The sequence below is a fragment of the Lutra lutra genome, chromosome 1, assembly GCF_902655055.1.
Source record: "Lutra lutra chromosome 1, mLutLut1.2, whole genome shotgun sequence".
Lineage (NCBI taxonomy): Eukaryota > Metazoa > Chordata > Mammalia > Carnivora > Mustelidae > Lutra > Lutra lutra.
Window position 1 is genome coordinate 206929725 of NC_062278.1, and position 25706 is coordinate 206955430.

The 25706-nt window shown below is 42.6% G+C and overlaps 1 protein-coding gene across 1 annotated transcript; it reads left to right on the forward strand.

The window, feature by feature from the left end:
* The first annotated feature begins 1275 nt into the window (after window positions 1-1275).
* On the forward strand, window positions 1276-25382 carry LOC125090658 (putative serine protease 46). Its single transcript, XM_047713575.1, has 5 exons — window positions 1276-1415; window positions 4044-4221; window positions 4403-4662; window positions 5713-5876; window positions 24959-25382. Exons 1-5 carry the CDS (start codon window positions 1334-1336, stop codon window positions 25211-25213), a joined length of 939 nt encoding a protein of 312 aa, XP_047569531.1. The 5' UTR covers window positions 1276-1333; the 3' UTR covers window positions 25214-25382.
* Window positions 25383-25706: the final 324 nt, after the last annotated feature.

Sequence of the window (25706 nt, forward strand, 5' to 3'; positions counted from 1 at the left end):
GAGTAGATAGGGTTTTTTTTCTCTGGACTTTTTCCTCCCTTCCCCTCCCTTTCCCTCCCCCCTTTTCTCTCTCCCTCTTTCTCACTGTTTCCTCCTAGAGGAAATGCGCTTGTAGGGAGAATCATTTCCTTGGTTTTCTGCCATGGATCTCTAGACATAGTTTGTTTTGCCTGTTTTTGAATTTCACACAGTATGTACCTTTCCGTGTCCGGCTTCTTTCACTCCGTGGCACGTTATGACATTGGCCACGTCGCTGCGTGGAGCAGGCCACTCCCCCCTGCCTTGGTTAGCTTTCAGTTAGGGCTCTAACCAGCAGTACTGGTGTGAACCGTCCTTAGAATCTTCCTGTGCATCTGTGCATGACCGTGTCCAGGGCACGCAAGTGGGAGGGTGCGTACAGGTTGTGGGGCAGGCACACACTCTGCCTTACTAAATGATCCCATAGTTCCCCACCATGCTGGCTCGGTCCGTACCCCAGCAGCGTGCCAGCAACCTGGTTACCCTGCATCCTCGGCAACCTTGGCGAGGAGGGGCAGGAGGGAGCTGTCCTAATGGATAGTGTGAAGAACATGGGGTCCCTGGGGGGAACGTGACTTTCGGAGAGGAAGAAGCTTACAGGCCTGGGTCTTCATGAGCCAGCAGAAGAAATGCCTTCTTGGGGACCTCAGTGAGGTGCTGGGGAGGGCTCCCCAAGAAGGCATTTCTTCTGCTGGCTCATGAAGACCCAGGCCTGCAAGCTTCCTTTCAAAAGTCATGTTCCCAGGCCCAGAACACCTGGCCTTCCTCTACCCAGGAGCCAAGGTTGTGGGGAAAAAGGGAACCTCCAGTTCCGGCTCAGGCACCCCCAGTAGGAACTAGCCATCATCCCCTTCCAGTGCCTCAGTTCCCACACCTGCAGGGTGCCCTCAGAAGGATTTCATGGAGACTGGACTGGGCACCGGGGTCTACAGGTGCTGTAGTGGGCTCAGGACTAGGCACACAGGAGCACCATCAAGGTCAAGGCTGAGCCCAGGAGGCACCGTCATGAGCCAGATACCAGCTGCTGTCACAGGCTCAGGGCTAGGCACTAGGCACATCATTCCAGGGAGTGGCCTGGCGGCAGCATCCCATTATCATGCAGGCCAGCCCTCACCATGACCACACTCTCTCCTTCTCAGGATCCTGCTTCTGTCCCAGCTGAGTGAGCCTCCAACCCTGCGGCAGAGGCCCACTCCCCGCTACCGTGAATAAACAAACCATGAGTTCTAGAATTCTCACATAGTGGAGATGCCCTGCCCCACCCCCACCCCCCACGTCCCATTGGGGACCACTGCAGGCTGGGCACCTACTAGCCATGGAGTGTGGGCCAGGACATCTTCAGAACCTCACATCTCCACTTGCCTCTGCCAGAGTTGGGAACACCCTGTATTTTGAAGGTAAGGCTTTAAGGACATGGGAGAGAGGCAGGGGAGGGGGGTGCTGTCCTCATGCCTCAATTTCTCCATATCCTGATGGGCACATCATCACCAGCCTGCATGGTATGCCAGCCCAGGGACCCAGAGGGTGTCGCAGAAGTTCTGGTTCACAGAGTGGCCACGACCAGAGGGAAGTGCCTTGTTAGAACCTGGGGAACAGGGGTGCGTGGGTGGCACCTCAGTTGAGCATCAGCCTACGGCTCAGGTCATGATCTCAGGGTCTTGGGACTGAATCCCGCATCAGGGTCCCTGTTTAGTGGGGAGCCTGCTTCTCCCTCTGCCTGCTGCTCCCCCTGCTTGTGTGCTCACTTGCTTCTCACTCTCTCTCTCTCTCTCACACACAAATAAGTAAATAAATAAAATCTTTTAAAAAAATTGGGGAACAAGCTAACAGCCATGGACCAGATGAGCTTGTTTGAGGGGTGTGATCTCGGAGAACCAGGACAGTGTGAGGTGTGAGTGACGGCTTCATGCTACCGACCCATGGTCTCAACCATGTGAGCTGGGCTTTACAGTGCCTCCATTTCACAAGAGGAAACTGAGGCCCAGGGGACTTACTTGCGGAGTCGGAGTCAACACCAGTTTTCAGGAGACTCTTCTGGGTGAAACATTTGGGGTGCTGTGTGGCCGAAGTCCTCTCAGCTGCCATGTGTGATCTGGCTGTGGCAGCCCTGGCTCAGGTCACCCACCGGCTGACCGTTCAGCCCCTTGTCAGGAAACATGCTGGTGTGGCGTCTATGGGTAGGGACATGTCCCCCAGCTCAGGGACCTTACCTTTTTTTCCCCTCACTGCACGCCTCCCCTTCTCATACCAGTGCCTTATACAGTGAGTGAGTGAGTGAGTGTCCTGCTCGGGGCTGCCCCTGGACATCACGGATGTTTTAGGGCAGTGAGGGTGGGCTCTGCCCCCCCAGAGCTGACTGCGGTGCCTATGATGATGTGGGAGTTGGGGTGGGGCGGTGAGACAGAGGTCAACGAGCCAAGATACGTTTTCCTGTTGCCACAGTTGAGCGTGGGCCGTGACGTCAAGGTGCGGCTTGTAAGTGGGCATGCTGTGACTCCCGGGCTCTAAGAAGGGGTAGAGGTCGTCTGCTGTGGAGTCCGTTTGAGCCCCCGAGGGTCCCCTGTGTGTGGGTTAATGATGCTGGGCCTCTGGGGAGAGTGATCTGCCAATCCATCATGGCTCCCCCCGGATCTGGGGGAGTCTGGCATCTCCAGGCAGAATCCTGCAATTCCTGTGTGAGGTTTTGAGGCAGAAGGTTGGAGTAGGTGTTGTTATGGATGTGAGCCTGGGGAACGCATGCGAAGCCCACGCCTGCCCCTAGGTCAGTCACTTTTTAGGTGCTGAAGGTCATTGTACAGAACCCTGGCTCCGCAGGGCCCACAGCTTTGTGAGGAAGGAAAAGGCAGGCTTCTGGAACTCTTCTTTCCTCCCGGAGTGGGACAGTGTCCGTTGGGCAGGCTGTCCTCTGAAACAAGGTAGCCAGAACCCTACCATAGCACATGAGAGGAGCTGGAAATGTGGCTCCCTGCTGGGGGGAGATGGAACATAGGACAGCAAGCCACTGGACAGAGACACGAGCAAGAACGGAACAGCGAGAGAACAAGGCAAGACAAAAGTCCATGGAGATGTGGGGCCTCGTGAGGGTGCCTGTGGACCCCTGTGGAAGGCCCTATTGTGGGCAAAGGTGTCCAGCCATCGAAGTCTGTGGCAAGGGAAGCAGCCATCTACATGTCATTGTGCCAGGAACCCTGGGACATGGTCGAATGGTTGGGGGGACTTCTATGAGGCAGGGCTCACTAGATGTTTCTGCTAAAGTATATGGACCACCATAGATTATTAGGCTTGTCTGATTATTAATGGACCCCTCCACCAGCATCATGGACCCTCAAGGCAAAGACAAGTCTTGGTTACTGCTTCTGAGTCCCTGATGATCTGCTTGGCATGCACACTGAGGGAAACAGACTTTCTGGAACCACACCAGCTTCTGACGGCTGTAAACACATGTCTAGCTTTGCCTCTGATCCGTGATTGTGTGTTAACAGCTTGTTGGCCAGCCCAAACGTGACAGCAGGCTATATGCATAAAAAACCTTATTTGTCTTTCTTCTTGGTCTCCAACCTTTGCGGTAGCATTTCTCCCTTTCCTGTCCTCAACGATGTTCAGTTATTAAATCCCAGTGCAAGACGGTCCAATTCAAGATCTCAGTCTCCAAACTAGTTCCATGCAGCTCCTTCTCCTCCCACTCCTCCCTGTTGGGGACAGGAAGGGTCAACGGGGGGACTGACAAGCATCACTACTCACTTCCACCTATGGTCACACAGAGCACACCTCCTGGGGCAGGGCTGTGAAGGTGGGCCCTGGAGTTGTACAATGTGGCATCACTGTCCAGTCCTTTCTGGCTGGGCATTTGCTGCCTCTGGGCCTTTGGGTGTCATTTTTAGGGCTGTATGAGATTCCCTTGGCCACCTGTGTGCTGGCTAGAATGTGGTGCTCTCTGCCTCGATGGTCTGCTGTGCACAGCAGTGGGAGGGCCACTTGAGAATCTGCTTTGGGCTGTTATAGTCCCCTTTTACCATTTTCCCTAGATCCCTGGTTCCAGACCTGTGGTCATACCAGCACTGCCTGCAAGATGGTGAAGGGGAAGCTGGTGGAGGTAGGCAAGTGGCCTTGGCACGTGAGCATCCTGTTTCTGGGAGCATACATCTGCAGCGGCTCCCTCATTCACCACCAGTGGGTCCTCACGGCTGCACACTGCCTGCAGAGGTCAGTCAGAGTGGCGAGCGGGTCCCAGGGGCTTTGCTTTCTGGCCCCAGGGGGAGCCCCGTGGTAAATCTGGGGATCTGGGACTAGGGGGCTGGTGATGCTATGCTGTACTCAGTCTGTGTCTCTCCAAACACTTTTGGCCTCACTGCTGGCTACCTGCCTCCTACCCCTGGCCCTGCAGATCCAAGGACCCCAAAATGTACTCTGTGAGTATGGGAGTCCAGCACCTCCCAGGCAACGGCACTCAGCTCCTGCTCACCCGCATTGTGATTCATGAGGATTTCCGCAACCTCATATCCCAGGACATTGCTCTCCTGAAGCTCAGGGACCACATCTCCTGGTCCCCCCTCATCCAGCCCGTCTGCCTTCCCAACAACAGATTCAAGCCATCTGTCGGAACCTTGTGCTGGGTGATCGGGTGGGGACGTAAAGGCACTCGAGGTGAGTGAAGGCAGGCAGAGGGGCCAAGACCCTGGACTCTTCAGAACACAACTCCAGCATGGGCTCATTTTATCAGTCTATCTATCTATCTATCTACTTGAGACAGAGAAACAGAGAGTGAGTGGGGGCTGGGGTTGGGGTGGGTGAGGCAGAGGGAGAGAGAAAATCCCAAGCAAGCTCCATGCCCATCCTGGAGCCTAATCTGGGGCTCGATCCCACAATCCCCGAGATTATGACCTGAGCCAAAATCAGGAGTTGGATGCCCAACTGAATGAGCCACCCAGGCGTCTCTTTTTGTTCATTCCTTTATTCACTTGTTCCCTCCATCAGCAGACATTCCTGAGAACTCACACTCACTGTACATTACCCTGACCTCTGTTGCTAGGAAGATACATACAGGGCTCTTGTGTAAAAGACATACATAACCTTCATGAACCTCTGTTGCCAAAGTGGGGTTAAATCCAGTGCCAAGCCCACAACTTGCAACATGGCAGGGAATTGATCTTTAGCTATTAATGGGGTTCTCTGTCTGCAAGTGGTATATGGACCATGGTCTCAGGAAGCATTAAGGCTTTGGGCAGCATTCATGCATACTCATTACCGCCAGGCACCAATAATTCCTGGAGATCTGGCCTTTGTGGGTGCCACCCTTGAGTCCTAGAATCGAGGAGTGTTTGTGGGATCCTCCCTTCCAGGGGGTGGCGCACTTTGGGCTCTGGGGTCTTGACATCTTACCAGGTAGCCATGGAGCTGTCAGAGTTTAGCCTCCACCCTCATGAAACCTGAATTATTGCAGGAATCTCTCCTCGTCCTCATTCAGTGCCTGGGTGTTGCTCTGAGCCCCTGGGGATAAATTTGCTTCAGTCTTTTTAATGAGTTTAGTGTTTTTTTCCCCCCTAAAAGTCAGGCATGGGGATGGGGCCTTCACAGATTACCATCCCAGGAAACAGCCCTGCCTCCCACCCTAGTGAATCTGGGCAACTTCAACTTGTAGGTGTGCCCGACAGTTGCAGGGATGACAAGGAAGGATCTCTCTCTCTCTCTCTTCAGTAACTCCAAAGAACCCCTACAGTCTTCATGAGATGGCTGTCAAGATCATAAGCAGTGAAACCTGCCATCAGCAGTATCAGTTCCTCTTCTTGAAGGACAAGAAGGATTTCATTGGGAAGGACATGCTGTGTGTCAGCTCAGAATGGGGCATGGACTCTTGTCAGGTGCGGGGTGTGTGGCCCAGGGCAGGGAGAGGGCTTTCAGGGGCCATGTCTTCCTTTTCACAGGGCACTATATGACCTTATAAAAATCTCCTTTCCTTGGTCTTCGTTTTCCAAGTCTGTAAAATAGGGCAGAAAATAATCTTTGCATTTGTCCCCAATAATGGTAATAATTGGCAATGCATCTCAGGTCTTTAAAAAAATTTTTTTAAAGATTGTATTTATTTATTTTTGAGAGAGAGGGAGAAAGCAAGCACGTGCATGCACAGGGAACAGGGGAGGGGCAGAGGGAGAGAATCTCAAGCAGATTCCCTGCTGAGCATGGAGCCCAACACAGGGTTCCGTCGCATGACCCTGAGATCATGACTTGAGCCGGAATTAAGTCAGATGCTCAACCGACCTAGCCACCTAGGCACCCCAGGTTTCAGTTCTTTTCATATCACACACTGCTAGGTAGGCTCACACATCTCCCCATTTACACATTCCAAAATTTCTCAATGGGATGTATCCTGCAGGGAACTTGTGGGTCATACATAGGCTGTGCATACCTTCATCTTCAATAGTTATTGCCGAATTGTTTTCCAAAGTGATTGTATGAATCTATATTCTTAGAGCAGCATTTGAGAATTCTGCTGTTCCTTATTGTTGCCAACATTTTTGGTACTGGCAGACTATAACACGTGTTCCATTCTGTTAAGTGAGAAACAGAGCGATAGTACACCATTGTGGTTGCCGTGGGCATGTCCCCAGTTACTAGTACAGTTATACATCTTTTCCCGTGCTCGTTCTCCATTCGTGATTCTTCTTCTATGAATCACTATTTCAGCTACTTTGCACATTTTCTATTGTTTGCCTTTTTCTTTTTATTATATTTTTAAATTTTGGATACTGGTTCTGTCTTCATTGTATATATTTCAGGTATCTTGTCCCAGTTTTTCATTATGCTTCCACCGTCTGTTGCTGAAGAGCAGTTTAGGTTTTGTTTTGTTTTTTTTTTAAAGATTTTATTTATTCATTTGACAGAGAGAGAGATCACAAGTAGGCAGAGAGGCAGGCAGACAGGGGAGGGGAGGAAGCAGGCTCCCCACTGAGCAGAGAGCCCGATGCAGGGCTCAATTCCAGGACCCTGAGATCATGACCCAAGCCGAAGGCAGAGGCTGAACCCCCTGAGCCACCCAGGTGCCCCAAGTTTAGGTTTTATGGTATCAAATGTAGATCCATGTTTTCCATTCTGGTTTATGCTTTCTGCATCTTATTTAAGAAATCTTTCCTTTTCCTGAGGTCATAAAGACATTTTCCCGTATTATTTTTTTCTTAAAAGTTTGGAAATTTTGGTGTTCACATTGACATCTTAAATCCATAGGCATTCATTTTGTGAATGGTGTAAGATTGAGAGAGAACTATTTTTATTTATTTCCTCATGTGGACTTGCATTTGTCCCAATGGCATCCATTACAAAAAAAAAAAAAAAAAAAAAAAAAAAAAAAAAAAAGGACATCATATACATAAAATGTGGAGGTGATGGGGACATAAAAATGTAGTGTTGAGAATATGTTCAAACTTAAGTGATGTTAACTTAAAATAGATTGCTATATAGATAGGATGTTATGAACCTCAATGGTAAACACAAGTCAAAAACCTATAATAAATACCCCCCCAAACACACAAAGAGAAAGGAATCCAAGCATGACACCAAAGAAAGTCATCAAATCTCAAGAGAAGAGAACAAGAGAGGAAGAAAGGAACAGAGAAGAACTATAAAAACAACCAGATAACAATTAACAAAATGGCAGTAAGAAGTATATAACTATCAGTAATTACTTTAAATGTAAATGGGCTAAATGTGCTCCACTTAACTGAATGGATTAAAAAAAAAAAAGGCAAGACCCATTTATATGCTGCCTATAAGAGACGCACTTCAGAACTAAAGATACATACAACCTGAAAGTGAAGGGATGGAAAAAGATATTCCATGCAAATTGAAGCAAAAAGGAAAAAAACCTGGGGTAGCAATGCTTATATTAGACAAAAGAAATTAAAAAAAAAACCCTAATGTAATAAAGAAGGAGACTACATAATGATAAAGGAATGAACCTAACAAGAGGATATAACAATTGTAAATATCTATGCACCCAATATAAGAACATCTAAATACATAAAGCAAGTATTAACAGATGTAAAAGAAGAAATTAACATTAGTACAACAATTTTGGGGTAATTTAGCAAGGAAACAACCCATTAGGTCAGATGGACTTTAATATAATATATATGCTGCTGAATGTTTTATATATATAATATATATGTGTGTGTATATATATATGTGGTGTATATATAATATATATATCATACACAGATATATATATATAAAACATCCCATCCAAAAACTGCAGAATACACATTCTTTTCAAGTGCACAAGTGCACGTTCTCCAGGATAGATCATTCTCCAGGATAGATCACATGTTAGGCTTCCAAAACAAGTTTCAGTGAATTTAAGAAGATTAAAATCCTATCAAGCATCTTTCTGACCACAACAGTATGAAACTAGAAATCAATTACAAAAAAAAAATAAAATAAAAAACCAAAACCCTGGAAAAAAATGGAAATGTGGAAGCTAAACTACACACTCCCAAATAAGCAATGGGTCAATGAAGAAATCAAAGAGGAAATTAAAAAAATATCTTGAGACAAATGAGAATGGAAATGCAATGGACCAAAATCTTTGAGATGAGGCAAAATCAGTTCCTCTTTAAAAATATTTGTTGTTTTTGGGGCGCTTGGGTGGCTCAGTGGGTTAAGCCGCTGCCTTCGGCTCAGGTCATGATCCCAGGGTCCTGGGGTCGAGCCCCGCATCGGGCTCTCTGCTCAGCAGGGAGCCTGCTTCCCTTCCTCTCTCTCTGCCTGCCTCTCTGTCTACTTGTGATCTCTCTCTGTCAAATAAATAAATAAAATCTTTAAAAAAATATTTGTTGTTTTTAATTTTAATTCCACTATAGTTAACATACAGTGTTACATTAGTTTTAGGTGTACAATATAGTCATTCAGCAAATCTATGCATCATTATGCAGTGCCCATCATGGTAAGTGGACTCTTACTCCCCATCACCTATTTCACCCATCCCCCCACCTCCCCACTGATATGCTTTATTTTTTTTTAAGATTTTATTTTTTTATTTGATAGAGAGAGATCAAAGGTAGGCAGAGAGGCAGGCGGGGGGTGGGGGGTGGGGAAGCAGGCTCCCTGCTGAGCAGAAAGCCCCATGCAGGGCTCAATCCCAGGACCCCAAGATCATGACCTGAGCCCAAAGGCAGAGGTTTAACCCACTGAGCCACCAAGGTGCCCCTGATATGCTTTATTTTAAATGAGTACCCTCAGTTAAAGTTACTATTTTTTTTTCAACAAGAACGTTTTTTACTTGAAGCATATTTCAGAATACATGGTTCTAAGAGATGTATAGAATATATTCCATCCAAGAAAAATACATATTTTCCTCAAGTATACATAAAAGAATACTCTGATCAAAATATAAGAAAGAGACATGATAAATATTACAGATTTAAGACTGAAATCATACCAAAGATATTTTCCAACCACAATGGTACAAAACTAAGTATCAACAATAAAACAAAACTGGAAAGTTTACAATGTAAATATTAAAGATTTAATACATAAATATTATACAACACACTACTGCACAAGCAATGGGTCAAATAAGACATAAAATGGCAAGTCAAAATATGTCTCAAAAGAAAAGATAAAGAAAACACTATTCTAAAACCTATGAGATGCAGCAAAGCAGATGTTAGAGTGAAATTTATGTTATAAGTGCTTATATTAAGAAAAATTTCAAATAAACAACATTCACCACAAGGAGCTAGAAAAAGAAGAGTTGTAGCTGAAATTTAGTAGAGGAAGGAAATAACAAAGAAAAATCATAAATAAATAAAAATAGAGACCAAAATAAACAATAAAGTAACATTGAAAGTAATGACCAGTTTTTTCAAAACAAAACAAAGCAAAGCAAAAAACAAAATTGGCAATGCTTCGACTAAAAAGAAGTTTATAATATATAGACTTACCTTGAGAAACAAAATGTCAGACAATCTAAACTTACATCTGAAGGAACAAGAAAAAGAACAAATCCCGAAGTTAGTAGAAGGAAATAATAAATATTGGAGTGATATAAATAAAATAGAGACTAAAAAAGCAATAGAAAAGATCACTGAAATTAGGAGCTGGTTCTTTGAAAAGATAAAATTGATAAACCTTTAGCAGGCTCATCAAGGAAATGAGAGAGGGCTCAAATAAACAAAATTAGAAATGAAAGAGAAGTTCAACTAACATCACAGAAATACAAAGAATTACAAGAGACGACTGTGAAAAATAATACACTAAAAAATTGGACAACCTAGAAGAAACAGATAAATTCCTAGAAACATATAATTTTCCAAGAATTAATGAGGAAGAAATCAAAATTTGGAATGGGCTGATTGCTAGTAATGAAAAATGAATCAATAACAGTAATAAAAAAAACTCCCCCCCCAAAAAAAAGTCCAGGACCAGATGACTTCACAGGTGAATTCTACCAAACATTTATTTTTTATTTTTTTAAAAAAGAGGTTGGATTCTTTTATTTTATTTATTTGACACAGAGAGATCACAAGTAGGCAGAGAGGCAGGCAGAGAGAGAGGGGGAAGCAGGTTCCCCGCTGAGCAGAGAGCCTGATGTGGGGCTCAATCCCAGGACCCTGAGATCACGACCTGAGCTGAAGGCAGAGGCTTAACCCACTGAGCTACCCAGACGTCCCTCTACCAAACATTTAAAGAAGAGTTAATACCTGTTCTTCTCAAACTATTCCAAAAAATTGAAGAGGAAAGAATGGCTCCAAATTTATTCCATGAGGCCAGCACTTCCCTGATACTAAAACCAGACAAAGATAGTACACAAAAAGAAAATTAAAGACCAATGTCCCTAATGAACATCGAAGCAAAAATCCTCAACAGAATATTAATAAACTGAATTCAACAATACATTAAAAGAATCATTCACCATGATCAAGTGGGATTTTTTCCAGGATGTAAAGATGGTTCAATATTTGCAAATCAATCAACATGATACAACACATTAACCAAAGGATAAAAATCATATGATCATTTCATTAGATGTAGAAAAAGCATTTGGCAAAATTCAACATCGATTCATAGTAAAAACTCTCAGCACAGTGTGTATTGAGGCAAGATACCTCAACATGATAGAGGCCATATATGACAATCCGCCAGCACAAAATACTCATGATGAAAAACTGAAAGCTTTTTCTCTAAGGTCAGGAACTAGAAAAGGATGTTCACTCTTACCACTTTTACTCAACATAGTACTGAAGTTTTAGTCACTGCAATCAGACAAACAAAAGGAATAAAAGGCATCCAAATTAGTAAAGAAGAAGTAAAACTGTTTCTATTTGCAGATGATATACTATATATAGAAAACCCTACAGACTCCATCAAAAAACTAACAGAATAAAGGAATTCAGTAAAGTTGCAGGATACAAAATGAATATATAGAAATCTGTTACATTTCTATACACTAATAATGAAGTAACAGAAAGATATTAAGAAAACAACTCCATTGCATCAAAAAGAATAAAATACAAATACTTAGGAATAGATTTAACCGACGAGGTGAAAGGCTTGTACTCTGAAAATTATAAGACATTGATGAAAGAAATTGGAGACAACCCAAATAAATGGAAAGATATACCATGCTCATGGTTTGGAAGAATTAATCATTAAAATGTCCATACTACCCAACTCAATCTACAGACTCAGTTCAATCCCTATCTTAATACCAACGGAATTTTGACAGAACTAGAAAAAAAATCCTAAAATTTGTATAAAGCCACTAAAGACCCAGAATAGACAAAACAAACTTGAGAAAGAAGAACAAAGCTGGAGGTATCACAGTCCCAGATTGCAAGCTATACTACAAAACTAGAGTAATCAAAACGGTATGGTACTGGCACAAAAATGGGCACAGATCAGTGGAACAGAATAGAGAGCCCCCAAACAAACCCATGCTTACATGGTTAATTAATCTATGGCAAAGGAGGCAAGAATATACAATGAGGAAAAGACTGTCTCATCAATAAGTAGTGTTGGGAAAACCAAACAGCTACACGTAAATGAGTGAAATTTGACCCTTTTCTTACACCATACACAAAAATAAACTCAAGATGGATTAAAGACCTAAATGTAAGAGCCCCAAACCATAAAACTCCTAAAAGAAAACAGGCAATAAACTCTTGCATATCAGTCTTAGCATTATGTTTTTGAATCTGTCTCCTCAGGCAAGGCCAACAAGAGCAAAACAAAAACAATACAATTGGGACTACACCAAACTAAAAACTTTTGCACAGGAAAGGAAAGCATTAACAGAATGAAAAGGCAACCTATGGAATGGGAGAAGGTATTTGCAAATGATATTTCCTATAGTGGGTTAATTATCCAAGATATGTAAAGAAGCCATCAACATAAAAAAATACCCCAAACCAACAAAAAGCCCAAAAATCTGATTAAAATGAGCAGAGGGCTTGAAAAGCCATTTCTTCCAAAGAAGACCTACAGATGGCTAACAGACCCATGAAAAGATGCTCATCGCTCATCATCAGAGTAATACAAATCAAAACCGCAATGAGATATCACCTCATGCCTGTCAGAATGGCTAAAATTAACAACACAAGAAACAGCAAGCATCCGTGAGGATATGGAGAAAGGGGGAACCTGCACTGTTGGTGGGAATGCAAACCGGTGCTGCCACTGTGGAAAACAGTGTGGAATTTCCTCAAAAAGTTAAAAAGTAGAACCACTCTATGATCCAATAATTCCACTGCTGGGTATCTAGCTGAAGAAAATGAAAACACTAATTTGGAAAGATAAATGCATCCCTACACAGATTGCATTATTTACAACAGCCAAAATATGGAAGCAGCCCAAGGGCCCATCAATAAATGAGTGGATAAAGAAGACCTCCAATGTTATTTTTGAGCTTTTTTCTTTTCTAATAAAGGTGTTTAAGGCAGGGCGCCTGGGTGGCTCAGTGGGTTAAAGCCCCTGCCTTCCGCTCAGGTCATAATCCCAGGGTCATGGGATGAGTCTCTCTGCTCAGCACTCCCCACTCCTTCCCCACTCCTCCCGCCTGCTGCTCTGCCTACTTGTGATCTCTGTCAAATAAATACATAAAATCTTTAAAAAAAAGTGTTTAAGGCTACAAATTTCCCTCTAAATACTGCTTTAGCCTAATGCCACATATTTTAATATGTAGCATTTTTACTGTTATCCAGTTTCAAGTATTTTCTATAATTCCCATTCTTATTTTATTTTGACCCATGACTTTAGAAGTGTTTTTTTTCCATCCCCAAATACATGTATGCTTGTTTGTTTCATTAATGATTTCTGACCAAGTCGTCACGTGGTTATACATGTGGTAATGTATACAGCAATACCAATTACATGGAATATGTTGCAACTTGCCTAGTTGCCTGGTATGTAGTTAAGTTTTTAATATTTATCTCATTGTTTTCTATTTCTCTTAATTTTTCTCCTTCTTCCCTTGGGCTAGATTTTTTTTTTTCTGTCTTCTTGAGCAAAAAGATTTAGTTTTGTGTTTGAAGTATTTAAAACCATGAAATCATCTTTTAATTAAATGTGGTTTCATCTCTTAAATTTTGTACTATTGTGATTCCTTTATGGCTACCTTATTTTAAAAATATATATAGTGTGATTTGAAAGGAAATGCATGCATTTCCTTCAAAAGGTAGTACATAAATGAAAAAATTGGGAAATGAAACTCTCCTATGATCAAACTACCTAGAAATTTCCCCTTTAAGTTGTTTAGTTTCTATCCTTAACACTTTCTTTCTATTCATATATGAACCTCTAAAAAAGTTTTAGGGTCTCTTCCTAGTTTTTAATCTTTAATGAAAAACTGTATTATAATTTTATTCTCCAAATTTTTTCTTTTACTTGAAATAGATCTTGAGCTATCTCAGACTGTCTATATAAATACAGTCCTTTCTTCCTAAATACTGAACAACAATTCTCTCATATTGTTATGGCAGAATCTATATAATCATTCTCCTATTGATAGACTTATTAACTCATTTCAGTATTTTTCTACCATGCCAGAGTAAAAATCTTTATTCATAGATCTTTGCACATTTGTTCAAATATTTCTCTAAATAAGTTTTTAAAAGTGTAATTACAAGATCAGTTGTATGCACATTTAAAATTTTTAAAAATATTGACAAATTAGCTTCCTCAAATATTTGATCGATTTATATCAACACCAACAGTATTTTCTCTATGTCATCACCAGAATTAGGCATTATTTTTATTTTAACTTTTGTTCCTCTGGTAGACTAAAACTTTTATTTCTGTTTTAATTTCATGAAATCAGGTAATTTTGTAAATTGCTTGTGCAACAGGCTATTAAGTGGGAAGTTTCAATGAAGTCATCAAAATACACTGTGTATCAGGATCCAAAGGTAGTTGTGTGACTGACGTTCCACAGTGTTTGTGTATCAAAGGATCAAGATGGTAAAGTGGGAGGTGATTTTATGAGGAGAATTTCCCAGGAAAGAGCTGCTCCTGCGCACTCACTCCTCCCCATCTAAGGGATGGGGGTGAGGGTGGGTGCCTGTCCCACAGTCAGATCTCCTGGGAGGGGTTTCAACAAGACCACTCAGAGTATGGTGCTGGCCTACTCAGTGGTAGTCAGGTATCAATTTCCCCAAGATCCAGAGAGCAGGAAGTGCCTGGGGGATGAGCGGGTTCCCTTGCCTCCTCACTCTCCTGCTTTAACCTTGGAAAGTTTAGAAAACTGGTTAGCAAGATGGGTTGGAAGGGTTGCTGAAGGGAAGGAATGGGGAAAGCAGACCTGGCTTCCTCCTTCCCAGGCCTCCTGCTTGCCAAAAGCCCTAGATAGCAGTGGGGAGAAGTTTTACTTTCAGTTAAGTGTGGCATTGTGACTGTTGTGTGGGAATGGATATTCTGATTTCTGAATTGAGGTATGTTTATGTGACTGTGTCATCATAGTGACTATGATTACATTAATCACATGAGCAAAGCCTTCTGGTTCTGCCCAAGCACTTACTCAGGGTCAGGGAAAGAACTCAACTTCTAAATAAATTGTAAAAGAACAGAAGGAGTCCAGACTAAGATGCTTGAGTTGTTCAGTGGACCATTAACACTTTTCTTGGTCCTTTGCTCCTGATTTTCTATTAAACTACTTTTGTTTTTATTGATTTGTAAAAACTCTGAATGTTATATGCTGTACTTATTATTGGTGAAGGAACATCATGTCTTTTTCAACGTAACTTAAAATGTTTTATAAATATGTATACTTTTTATATAAACACACATACATACACGGAGAGAGAGTATATAAAACAAATATGGTAAAATATTAACAATTAGTAAAACTGGATAAAAATATACTTGTAACTTCTTTGTGAGTCTCAAACTACTTCAAAATAAAAAGTTATTTAAAGCTTTGGGAGCTGGAAGTTTTAACCCTTTATAAAATGCTTTACAATATTTTACCCTATTTGTCCATCATTTGCCTTTTTTTGGTGTGGACTTTTTTCCAAAGAGTTATTTAAAAATTTGATTTATCATTATTTCCCTTGATTATAGTGGTTTTTGTGCTGTGCCTAGAAGTACCTTTCCTACTCTAAGATTATAAAATTATTCACTCATACATGTTCTTAATTCTTTTCTTTAAATATTTTAATTTCGATTCATCAGGAAGTTTGAGAGAAGGAATGTATTATTTTCCTCCAAATATAGCCTTTCCTCCAAATATAATCTTTTATTGAATACTTAATTTTTTTTGGCAATGAATTAGAAATGGCCCCTTTAGGGGCTGCCTGGCTGGCTCAGTCAGTGGAGCATGTGCCTCTTGATCTTGGGGTTGTGAGTTCGAGCCCCATGTTGGGCGTAGAGCCTACTTAAAAATAAAATCTTAAAAAAAAAAAAAAAAGAAATGCCCCCTTTATTATAGTCTGCATTCCCATCTTATTTTGGTCTGTCTCTGACTCTTCCAGTCTCACTCCTCTGCCAACTCCACTCTTCTTAAATTATTGTAGGTTTTTAATTCCTTTTTTTTTTTTTTGGTATGTGGTCAGACAAGTCCTCCTTCATCATTTTCCTTTTAAAGAATTTGCCTGGCAGTTCTCCCATGTTCATTCCAACTGAACAACCTCAGTAGAATGTCAAAAAGAAAATAACTTTGGCGATTTTGGTGGAAATTAATAGATTAACTTAAGGAAGATAGACTAGTTTGTTTGATTTCTTTCTGTCTAGAGCAAGGAATTTACGGTTTCCTCCGCATAGTTACTGCATGCTCCTGCTTAAGAATATGCCTACGTGATTTATATCTCTTGTGAGCAGTATGTTTTCTTTCATTGTATTTTCTGCTTGAATTATATATTTGGTTTGTGCGCGTGTGCGTGTGTGTGTGTGTGTGTGTGTGTGTGTGTGTATGTAACAAGCATTCTTTCTGGACCTAGTTGATTCTCTTTAATTTCGCAGGTCCAGAGACAAATCATCTACAGTGATGACTTTAACTCCTTTCCAATGGGTAGACTTCTGATTTTTCTTGTCTACTGCAGTGCAAGAACTATATTCCATGGCTCTGTCTTCCAGGAGATATGGTGCCATTTTGTTTTGAGCGTGTTTCTCTCTTTCTTTTTTTGAAAGATTTTATCTATTTGAGATAGAGCGAGAGCAAGTGAGCAAGAGGGCACAAGGAGAGGCATAGGCAGAGGGAGAAGCAGGCTATCCATCGAGCAGGGAGTCCGACATGGGGCTCGATCCCACAACCCTGGGATCATGACCTGAGCCGAAGGCAGATGCTTAATGACTGAGCGACCCAGGCGCCCCGAGTGTGTCTCTTGTTAAATGGCATAGAGCTGGATGCTGCTTTTGTCAGCGTATCTGGGAGCATATCCTTTAATTCATTTACCAAGAAGAATGTTTCTTTTTGTTCCCCCTCCTTATGTTTTTGGTTGATTTTTTTTTCCACTCTACTTTTCTGCTGTAATAGTTTAGAAGTTGTCACGTCTCAATTTCATGCTGCTACTGGTCACTTTATATTTCCCACACACATATTTAGCCTTGAATTAACAAAATAGAGTCCACCGGCATCTACAGCTTCTTCCTCAGCAGGACAAGACCTTCCTTCATTTTTACTTTCTTTATTTCCTTCCCCCAGACTCATCCTCTTGTTGAAAATACCTTGTTGAAAAGGGTGAGCTGAACTCTTTTGTTATATCCAAGAATTTTTAGTTGACTCTCTTGGGCTGTGCAGGCCTACAATCCCAGGAGCTGTAATTAGTAATGATTTTACCTCTTTGGTTTTCACGATGTTTGTTTTTTTCATTCCCTTGGGCATGTCTCCCCCAAACAACCTGGAATTTGTAGCTGGGTCTTATCTTGTTGCTGGCATTCACGGATGTTCTCCCCACACTTCATCACGAAGCACGATGTTAATGTGGCATATCATCTATCAGGGAAAGAGACGTTCCTTCCTGATCTGCTCTAGCATTTTATTGCAGGACTGAATGCCTTGCTTCATAAGACATATTTTCTGCAGCTCTCAAGATGACTCCTCACTCTGATCAAATTGCCAAGTCAGTCCAGAGAGCAGACTCCTCATGTCCGCCTAGCCTGCTCGCCAGGATGTCTTTCCCTGCTCACCGTGTCCTTCTGCTTCACTCATCTGTCAGATTCAGATTTATAATATCCTTTTTTAAGAACATGTTTAATTTGTTTATTTATCCAACAGCCTGTGCTGGGCCCTGGGCCAGACACAGGGCCATGTGGGTGCAGGGCCCAGGAAAGGTACTGGCCTGGGAAGAAATGTCCTGGGACAGCCATCCATGCATCATGACCCACCTGGCCTTTGCATTTTGTTTTCTTCCTCCAATGAGGCTGGGCTCCTTTTTAAGGCATGCTGAGGAGGTCACCCCCTGTATCAAGATAAAGAATCGAGACTAGGCTTCACTTGAAAAATGTTAGCCCATGTTCTGGAACATTTGAAACAACATAAAAGATTTGCCCCTTGAATGCTGGATAGAAGTTGCCTGTGAAACCACGTGGGCCTGTTTTCCTTTGAGGGGTAGGTTGTGGGCACAATTTTAAGTTGTTTTGCCCGTGGTTATTGGACTTATGTGATTTGCATTTTCTTAGAAATTACTCATTTCGTCCAGAACTTTAATCCACAAAGAGGAGGTTACAAACATTCTTCAGATTCTGAAGAAATGTATTTTCCCAGGATGTGGCTCTTGCCTCTTTTCTACTCACACCATGAAGTATTTGCATTTTCCTTCCCTTTCTGTTTTTCTTGGCAAGATTTACAAGGTGCTTATCTATTCTGTTGTTTTTTTAAGAACAAACTATTGATTTCATTTCTCAAGGTGATGATTTTCTGCTTTCTACTGCACAGATTATCCTTTTTTTGTCTTTATTAATTCCTTTTCAAGTGTCTTGAGCTGAATGTGAGCTAATACATAACTGAGAACAATAATGAATAAATTATTTTCATTCTCTCTTGTTTGAGTAAAACATTTAGACCAAGACTCCTCAATGTGAAATTCAGGCCCATATGCCATGGGCTTGGCCACATGTGGTTTTCTTATCGCGCTACATAATAATCATAGATTTTAATTCTGTTTTTACTTTAACATTTTTGAAAGCTAATTTATTTTCCTTTGTTAGGGTAGTTCACATTTTGTTATGGACTCTGGTTTTATTTCACTGTGGTAAGAAAATGTCCACATTTGAGATCTTTCTCTCTCCACACTATTGTCTCTGAGTTCTCTTTGTCTCTGGGTCCTTGGAGTCCAGTTAATCTTCTCTCTCAGGTAAAGCTCCTCACGTTATCATCATTAGCTGGATTATCACTGTCTTGATTTCCCCCTTCATCATCCATATTCTCTCCTGCAAAGGCACCTACTTAAATCTGTTTATTACATATCTTTAAAGATGCCTGTATCTTTGAAAAATGCATAGTGTTGCTGTATGTGTATTTTCACATGCATAAGTGACATCGTGCTACTCATTCCCTCCTGTATTTGTTTGTGGAGCAGTCTCAGTTTGTTAGAGAATCCACACTAAATGGCTTTATTCTTTCAAATCTCTGTCCACCCCCTCAATCCAACGTGCCTTATGTCAAAGCTTCTTCCCTCCCTCAAACATCACTTTGGGCAGTCACTTTTAGTTATTACATGCACTGTCTGATTAGAAGTCTAGATTTAAATTGATTTGATTTAAATCTTGCCAAGCCCTACCACTTTGCCCTCCTTTGGTCTCCTGGGAACGGGGTCCCCACTTCACCAAACTGTCAGGGATCTGGAGACTGGGGTGGACACTCTGGAGTCTCCCTTAACCCTCTTTCTATCCCAGCTTCCTTTTCAATTCCATTTGCATGATCAGTGCTTCTCCATCCCCTCACTTTCAATCTGCATGTGTCTTTAAATCTGAAAGTAGTCTTCCGTAGGCAGCATATAGATGATTCTTGCTTTTTTTTTTAATTCAAAGATTTTATTTATTTATTTGACAGAGATCACAAGTAGGCAGAGAGGCAAGCAGAGAGAGAGGGGAGGAAGCAGGCTCCCTGCTGAGCAGAGAGCCCAACGCAGGGCTCAATCCCAGGACCCTGGGATCATGACCTGAGCTGAAGGCAGAGGCTTAACCCACTGAGCTACCCAGGTGCCCCTGATTCTTGCTTTTTTGTCTGTTTCTTCACTGTATGTCTTTTGATTGGAGCATTTACTTCATTTACATTCAAAGTCATTATTGAGAGTTATGTACTTATTGCCATTTTGTTACTTGTTTTATGGTTGTTTCTGTAGTTCTTTTCTGTTCCTTTCTTTTCTTGCTGTCTCACAAGTTGCTGGCTTTCTTTAGTGGTACACTTGGATTCCTTTCTCTTTATTTTTTGCATATTTACCATCAGTTTTTTATTTGTGGTTACCTTCAGATTTGTATGTAACATCTTCTGCATATAGCAGTATCTATTAAGTTGGTGGTCACTTAAGTTTGGACCCATTCTTTACTCCTCTCTCCCCTACCTAATGTTTTAGATACATGGTGTCAAACTTTACATCTTTTTATTTTGTGAGTCCTTGGATTAATTTTAAAGATATAGTTATTTTACTGCTTTTGTGCTTCCTACTATTCTTACTCCTGCTTATGGTCTTCCCTTTCCACCAAAATGTCACCTTTAATATTTCTTGTAGAGCAGGTTTAGTGGTCATGAATTCCTTAACTTTTGTTTGTTTGGGAAGCTCTTTATCTTTCCTTTTATTCTGAGTGGTAGACTTACTGGAGAGAATATTATTGGTTATAGATTTTTTTTTTCTTTCAGCACTTTGAATATATCAATATATAGGTCTTCAAGGTTTCTGCTGAAAAGTCAGCTAATAGCTTTATGGGGTTTCCTTTGTGTATAACTGTTTTCTTTTCTGTTGCTGCTTTTAACATTTTCTTTTTTTCACTACTTTTTGCCATTTTAATTACTATGTGTCTTGGTGTGGACCTCCTTGAGTTGATCTTATTAGGAGCTCTTCATGCCTCCTAGATGTGGATCTTTGTTTCCTTCCCCAGATTAGGGAGGTTTTCAGCTATTATTTTTTCAAATATATTTTCTGTCCCTCCTTTTTTCTCTTCTCCTTCTTGGATCCCTATAATGTGAATGTTATTACACTTAATGGTGTCACTGAGTTCCCTTAAACTATTTTATTATTACTATTTTTCTTTCTCCTGTTCAGCTTAGTTGCTTTCCATTTTTCTGTCCTCCAGACCACTGACCCATTTTTCTGCTTCCTCTAATATACTATTAATTCCATCTAGTGTATTTTTCATTTCAGTTATTGACTTCTTTATCTCTGGTTATTTTTTATGTTTTCTATCTCTTCTATCTCTTTGCTGAGGGACTCACTGGGATCCTCCACTCTTTTCTCAAATCCAGTGAGTATCTTTATGACCATTCCTTTATTATTATTTTTTTAAGATTTATTTATTTATTGAGAGAGCGAGAGCGAGCACATGAATGGGTGGGGTGGGGGGCGGGAAGAGTGAGGCAGAGGGAAAGAATCTCCAATGGACTCCCTACTGCCCTGTTGAGCACAGAGACTGACACGGTCTCAAACCCATGACCTTGAGATCATGACTGGAGCTGAAATTGAGAGTTGGTGCTCAACGAACTGAGTCACCCAGGTGCTTTATTATGACCATTACTTTAAATATATTATCTCCATTTTGTTTAGCTCTCTTGCTGTGATTTTTGTCCTGTTCTTTTGCTTGGGACATATTCCTCTGTCTCATTTTGTCTAACTCTCTGTCTGTTTCTATGTGTTAGGAAAGTCAGCTACACCTCCTGCTATTGCAAATAGGAGATTTCTGAAGAAGAGGTTTTGTAGTGCCCTCAGTACAATGTTCCCGGTTCACCAGAACTTGGCATTTCAGGGGTGTCTCCTATGTGTGTTGTGTGCACCCTACTATTGTGGTTGAGCCATGTTTGCCTCCAGTCCAGTCATCTGCAATGGCTCTCTTCACCTGCTATGGGCAAGATTTGGTACCTATATTGTTACTGGGTCAGTCTGGGGCTGCCATGGGCTTGAGTTGAGTCAGAGCAGGTATTTGCAAGAACTGTAGTAGCATTGAACTGTAGGATGCTCTTTTTAGGTATTGTCCCCTGAAAACTTTCACTGGTAGGTGGGGCCTGTAGTCAGTCCTGATGTCTGCCCCCAGGCCACTGCTGGGGGCTACAGCTAGACTGGTATGTGTGGTTATCTTCCCCTCTCCCCAGAGCTAGAGTCACTTTGGAGTGGTGCTGGCCCCTGTTGGGCCTGGTTGCACCCTGCCAAGCTTGTGGCACTGCTTTGGATGGTCTCCTGCCAAGAGTGTGTTGGAAGGGGTGAGTCTGCAGGAGAATGTGGTGCAGGTTGCACAGTGCCACCAAGGTCTGTGCTGGCCCACTGCAGGAAGATGATCTGCAGCTGCCTGGGAAAACTCCACTGAGGCCAGCTTGGATGGAGGAGTGGGATGAGGATGCACTCTTAGCAAACTAGATGGAGAGGGTTCTCAAGGGGCTGATTCCTGCCAGTGTCCATGTATCTAGGCTGGAAGGGTGGGGGTGAGAAATGCACCTACTGGGTCTTTTCTTCTTGGAGAAGTCTCCCCAAAATCCCTACCCCTCCAGCACACACTCTGAGATTAGTAAATGAATCTCCTTCTCATATATGCTAGGTGTTTTTTAAACTGCTGCTTCTATGTTGTATTTCCATGGCTGTTTGTTATGCTATCTCTTTAAGAGCAGGGGCTCAACTTCCTATGACCCTCTGGCTCTCTCAGAGCTGAGCCATTGATTTTTTAAAGTTCCAGGTGTTAAGCTCCATGGATTGTAAGAACTCACAAAGTTAGGTCCCTCTGGTTTTCAAAGCCAAATGATACGGACATTTGTCATCGCAGAGGGGATCCCCTGTGCCTGAGGGACTCCTCTCTCCTCCCTCCACCTGTGGCATCCCACCTTCCCACAAATAGTCTTACAGGTCAGTTTGGCTCCTGACTGGGTCTGACTCTTCCTACCCTATTCAATGTGGCTTCTTCTCTATATTTAGCTGTGATGAGTTTGCTCTGCCAGTCTTTGGGTCATTTTCTGGTTTATTTACTCTGATGTGGGTGATATCTAGGTTTATCCATGGGATGAGGTGAGCCCAGGATTCTCCTACTCTGCCAGCTTCCCCAGTCTCTCAATTCTCTTTCTCTGCTTGTTAACATTCAGGGTGTCCTTACAATATATTAAATATTGACCTCTCCCTGGTTTTAAACAGAGTAAATGCCCTATCTTAAATCATCATCTATCTTCAATGAGATTCAGTGTCCTTCACTGAATAGTCATAATTTTGATGTAATTAAGCCCAACACATCTCCCCTCTGCAACTTGTGGGCTTTGAATCTTATTTTAAAACATGGGCTTTATCTCAAGGTAAAGTCATGGCCTACATGTTTTTAATGAGCCTTTAACTTTTCACGTTGAGAGTTTTAATTCCTCCAGAGTTTTGTTAGGTAGGATCCAACTTCATTTTTCTTCATCAGTTTCCCACCATTACCACAGAGATCTCCTTTCCCAGAGCTTTCTGGAGCACGTGCTACATCTTCTCACGTGCTGGCATTGGGTTGGCTCTCCAATGCATGACTTGTCTGTTTTCCTATTTCTATGCCAGTACCACAGTTTCTGTAATTATAGATTTGAAATACATTTAACTCTGGTGGGTCAAATCTGCCCCCAGCTTGACTCTCCCATTTGCTCTTCTTTCTCAGACCTGTCATAGAATCCATGGACTCATACCCTTCAATATCAATTTTAGAATCAGATCATCAAGGTCTTGAAAAAAAAAATCCATCTGACATTTTATTTGGAATTGTTTGAACTTTAGAGATTGACGTAAGGGGGACTGACACTGTTATCTTTTAAAATAGTTTTTGCTTTCTATTGAAGAGACAAAAGCATATTTATAGAACATATATAGAGAATAGAGGATAACACAGCCAACACCCATAGCCTCCCTCCCAAGCCTATGAAATAGTGCTGCATTTCCAGAAACACTGAACCTTCCCTGGGTGATAATCCCTGAGTCTCAAGCCAAGAAGTCTCTAATTATGTTCTTTTTTTTTTTTTTTTTTTTTCTGCTGCTGGCACTTGCTCATGGTATCTCCACTTCCCCATGTGTGGGATGAGGCTTTAAAGAGTGAGGAAATGTTCCTTAGGGTGTCCTCTGTGAGAATTCTCTGGGCACATGACGAACCCAGGACAACTTTGAACGACATCCTTGGTTGGGTTTTTGGAATCACACACATAGTGTGAATTCGAATTGCAAGTTCACACGAGGGGCAGGTGTTCCTAGTTTCTCTGTCCTCAGAGGGCATGGTCCTTTTTTGGAGGCGTAGCTTTTTGTAGGAGGTTTTGCCTTGGGCTCCCCTCCTTGCACAGGCCTTGGGTTTTGTCTTTTATCTCCGGCACCAGTGAGGAACACTGTGGAAACGGAAGCTCAGTTTCACACGTTTTGGCAAATAGCCTTGGGACCAAAGCCATGTGGGCTTTGCTGACCTCTCTGGGTTTTAGCCCTCCCTTGGGTTTTGGACTCTGAGGAGTCTTTATTTTCTTTCCAGCTCATCTGTGCATTTAAAATGAGAACTTTTTAATGTCACACATATTTAATTATCTACAGCAAGGTCAGATAGGGTATCTGGCCTTGCACACTGCAGAAAGCCAAACATTGAGCATTGGTATTTTTATGTTGTTTTCAGCCATCTCACCTAAGAACCAAAATATATCTTAACCTGGTTGTCAGTCTTCTTTTAATTCTTAGGTATAGTTTTATTTTTTTCCCTTAAGTGTCTCGTGCATTCTTAATTAGATTATGTTCTTTAAATCTTGGTTTGAGTTACATTAAATATATATATGTATATAAATGTATAGAGACAGCTCTTTTTCTGATTTATAAAACTTTTCAACAATACAGAAGAGCATAGAGGAAGTTTAAAAAAAATCATAAACCTGCCCTCAACAGACATAACAGCTATGAGTTTTTGATGCTTGTTGTTATTAACATTATTCTTATACTTGCACTTGCTTTACACAAAAAGAGGGGGCTGGTTTGCATTTCAAATAGTCACTCTGCAAGTAGGAGTGTGGGAAAGAAGGTAAGGTGGTCAAGGGTGGCACCTTGGAGGCCACCAGAATTTAAGGGAGCACAGAGGTGGGGATGGGGGTTGGGTGGAGGTTCTGGTCAAGATTTAGCAGGAGAATGAAGAGGAAGGTGGTCAGTGTGACCCTGAGCTGGGGCCCCAGGGCAGAGCTCCCGTGTCACAGAGCAGGTTCCTAGCCATGTCTCATTAGCAGGGATGACACAAGCCCAAGGCAGCTCGCACTCAGGATCTGGTTCAAGAAGGTGTGAATTTCCACAGCGCCCGCAGTGAGGTCCTCGTGCTGCCTCCCTCATGCCTCCCCTCCTCCGCTCCACAGGATAATTCTGGCAGCTCCCTGGTCTGCCAGGTGAACAACACCTGGATTCAGATGGGCGTGGTGAGCTGGAGTCCGAGCTGCAACCAGCCCCGCCTCCTGAGCATCTACACCAGCACCTCCCACTTCACCTACTGGATCAAGAAGCAGATCACCAACATGATGTTCATCAACAGGGCTGGCCCTGCCTTCCTGAGCCCAGTCGCCCTCATGGGCTACATTCTGCTGGTGTCCTTGGGCTCCCTGTGGCTCCTGTGAGCGATGTTTCTGGGGCAGGCACTCCCAGAGGCCCCTTCTTCCTCCCGCTGTCTGCCCTCAGGAGCCATGCAGACCCAGGGAGCACGTGACAACAGGACAGAGAGCCCGTGGGGGAGGGTCCCAGAGCCACTGGTTTTTAAGTTGTTCAATGAAGATGCTCTTGAGTTTTACGCCATGGAAGTCCTCTTTCTTCTTGACCGGGGCCAGAACCCTTCAGGGCCTCCCCAGCCCCGAGAGGCTTGTCTGTCCTCTCAAGGGGAGCCTTCCCTGAGGGGCTTCCCTGTGCCACCACTTGCCATGTTCCCTGCCCCCCAACTCTGGGAAGCAGTTTCCTCTTCTGCCAAATACCAGGTGGGACTCTGTGGGCCCCACTCCCTATTTAATCATCTCAGTACCCCAGCAACCCCAGTCCCCATGGCCCTCCTCTGGGTCTCTGACCAGCAGTCCCCTCAGGCCTTCCAAAGAGAATCTGTCATCATCCCAAGAAACTCCG

Coding starts and splice junctions, on each gene's coding strand:
- LOC125090658 (XM_047713575.1), top strand. CDS start 1,334: ATGGAGTGTGGGCCAGGACATCTTCAGAACCTCACATCTCCACTTGCC. Junction 4,222..4,402: donor GCTGCACACTGCCTGCAGAG/GTCAGTCAGAGT, acceptor CTGGCCCTGCAG/ATCCAAGGACCCCAAAATGT. Junction 4,663..5,712: donor GGGACGTAAAGGCACTCGAG/GTGAGTGAAGGC, acceptor CTCTCTCTTCAG/TAACTCCAAAGAACCCCTAC.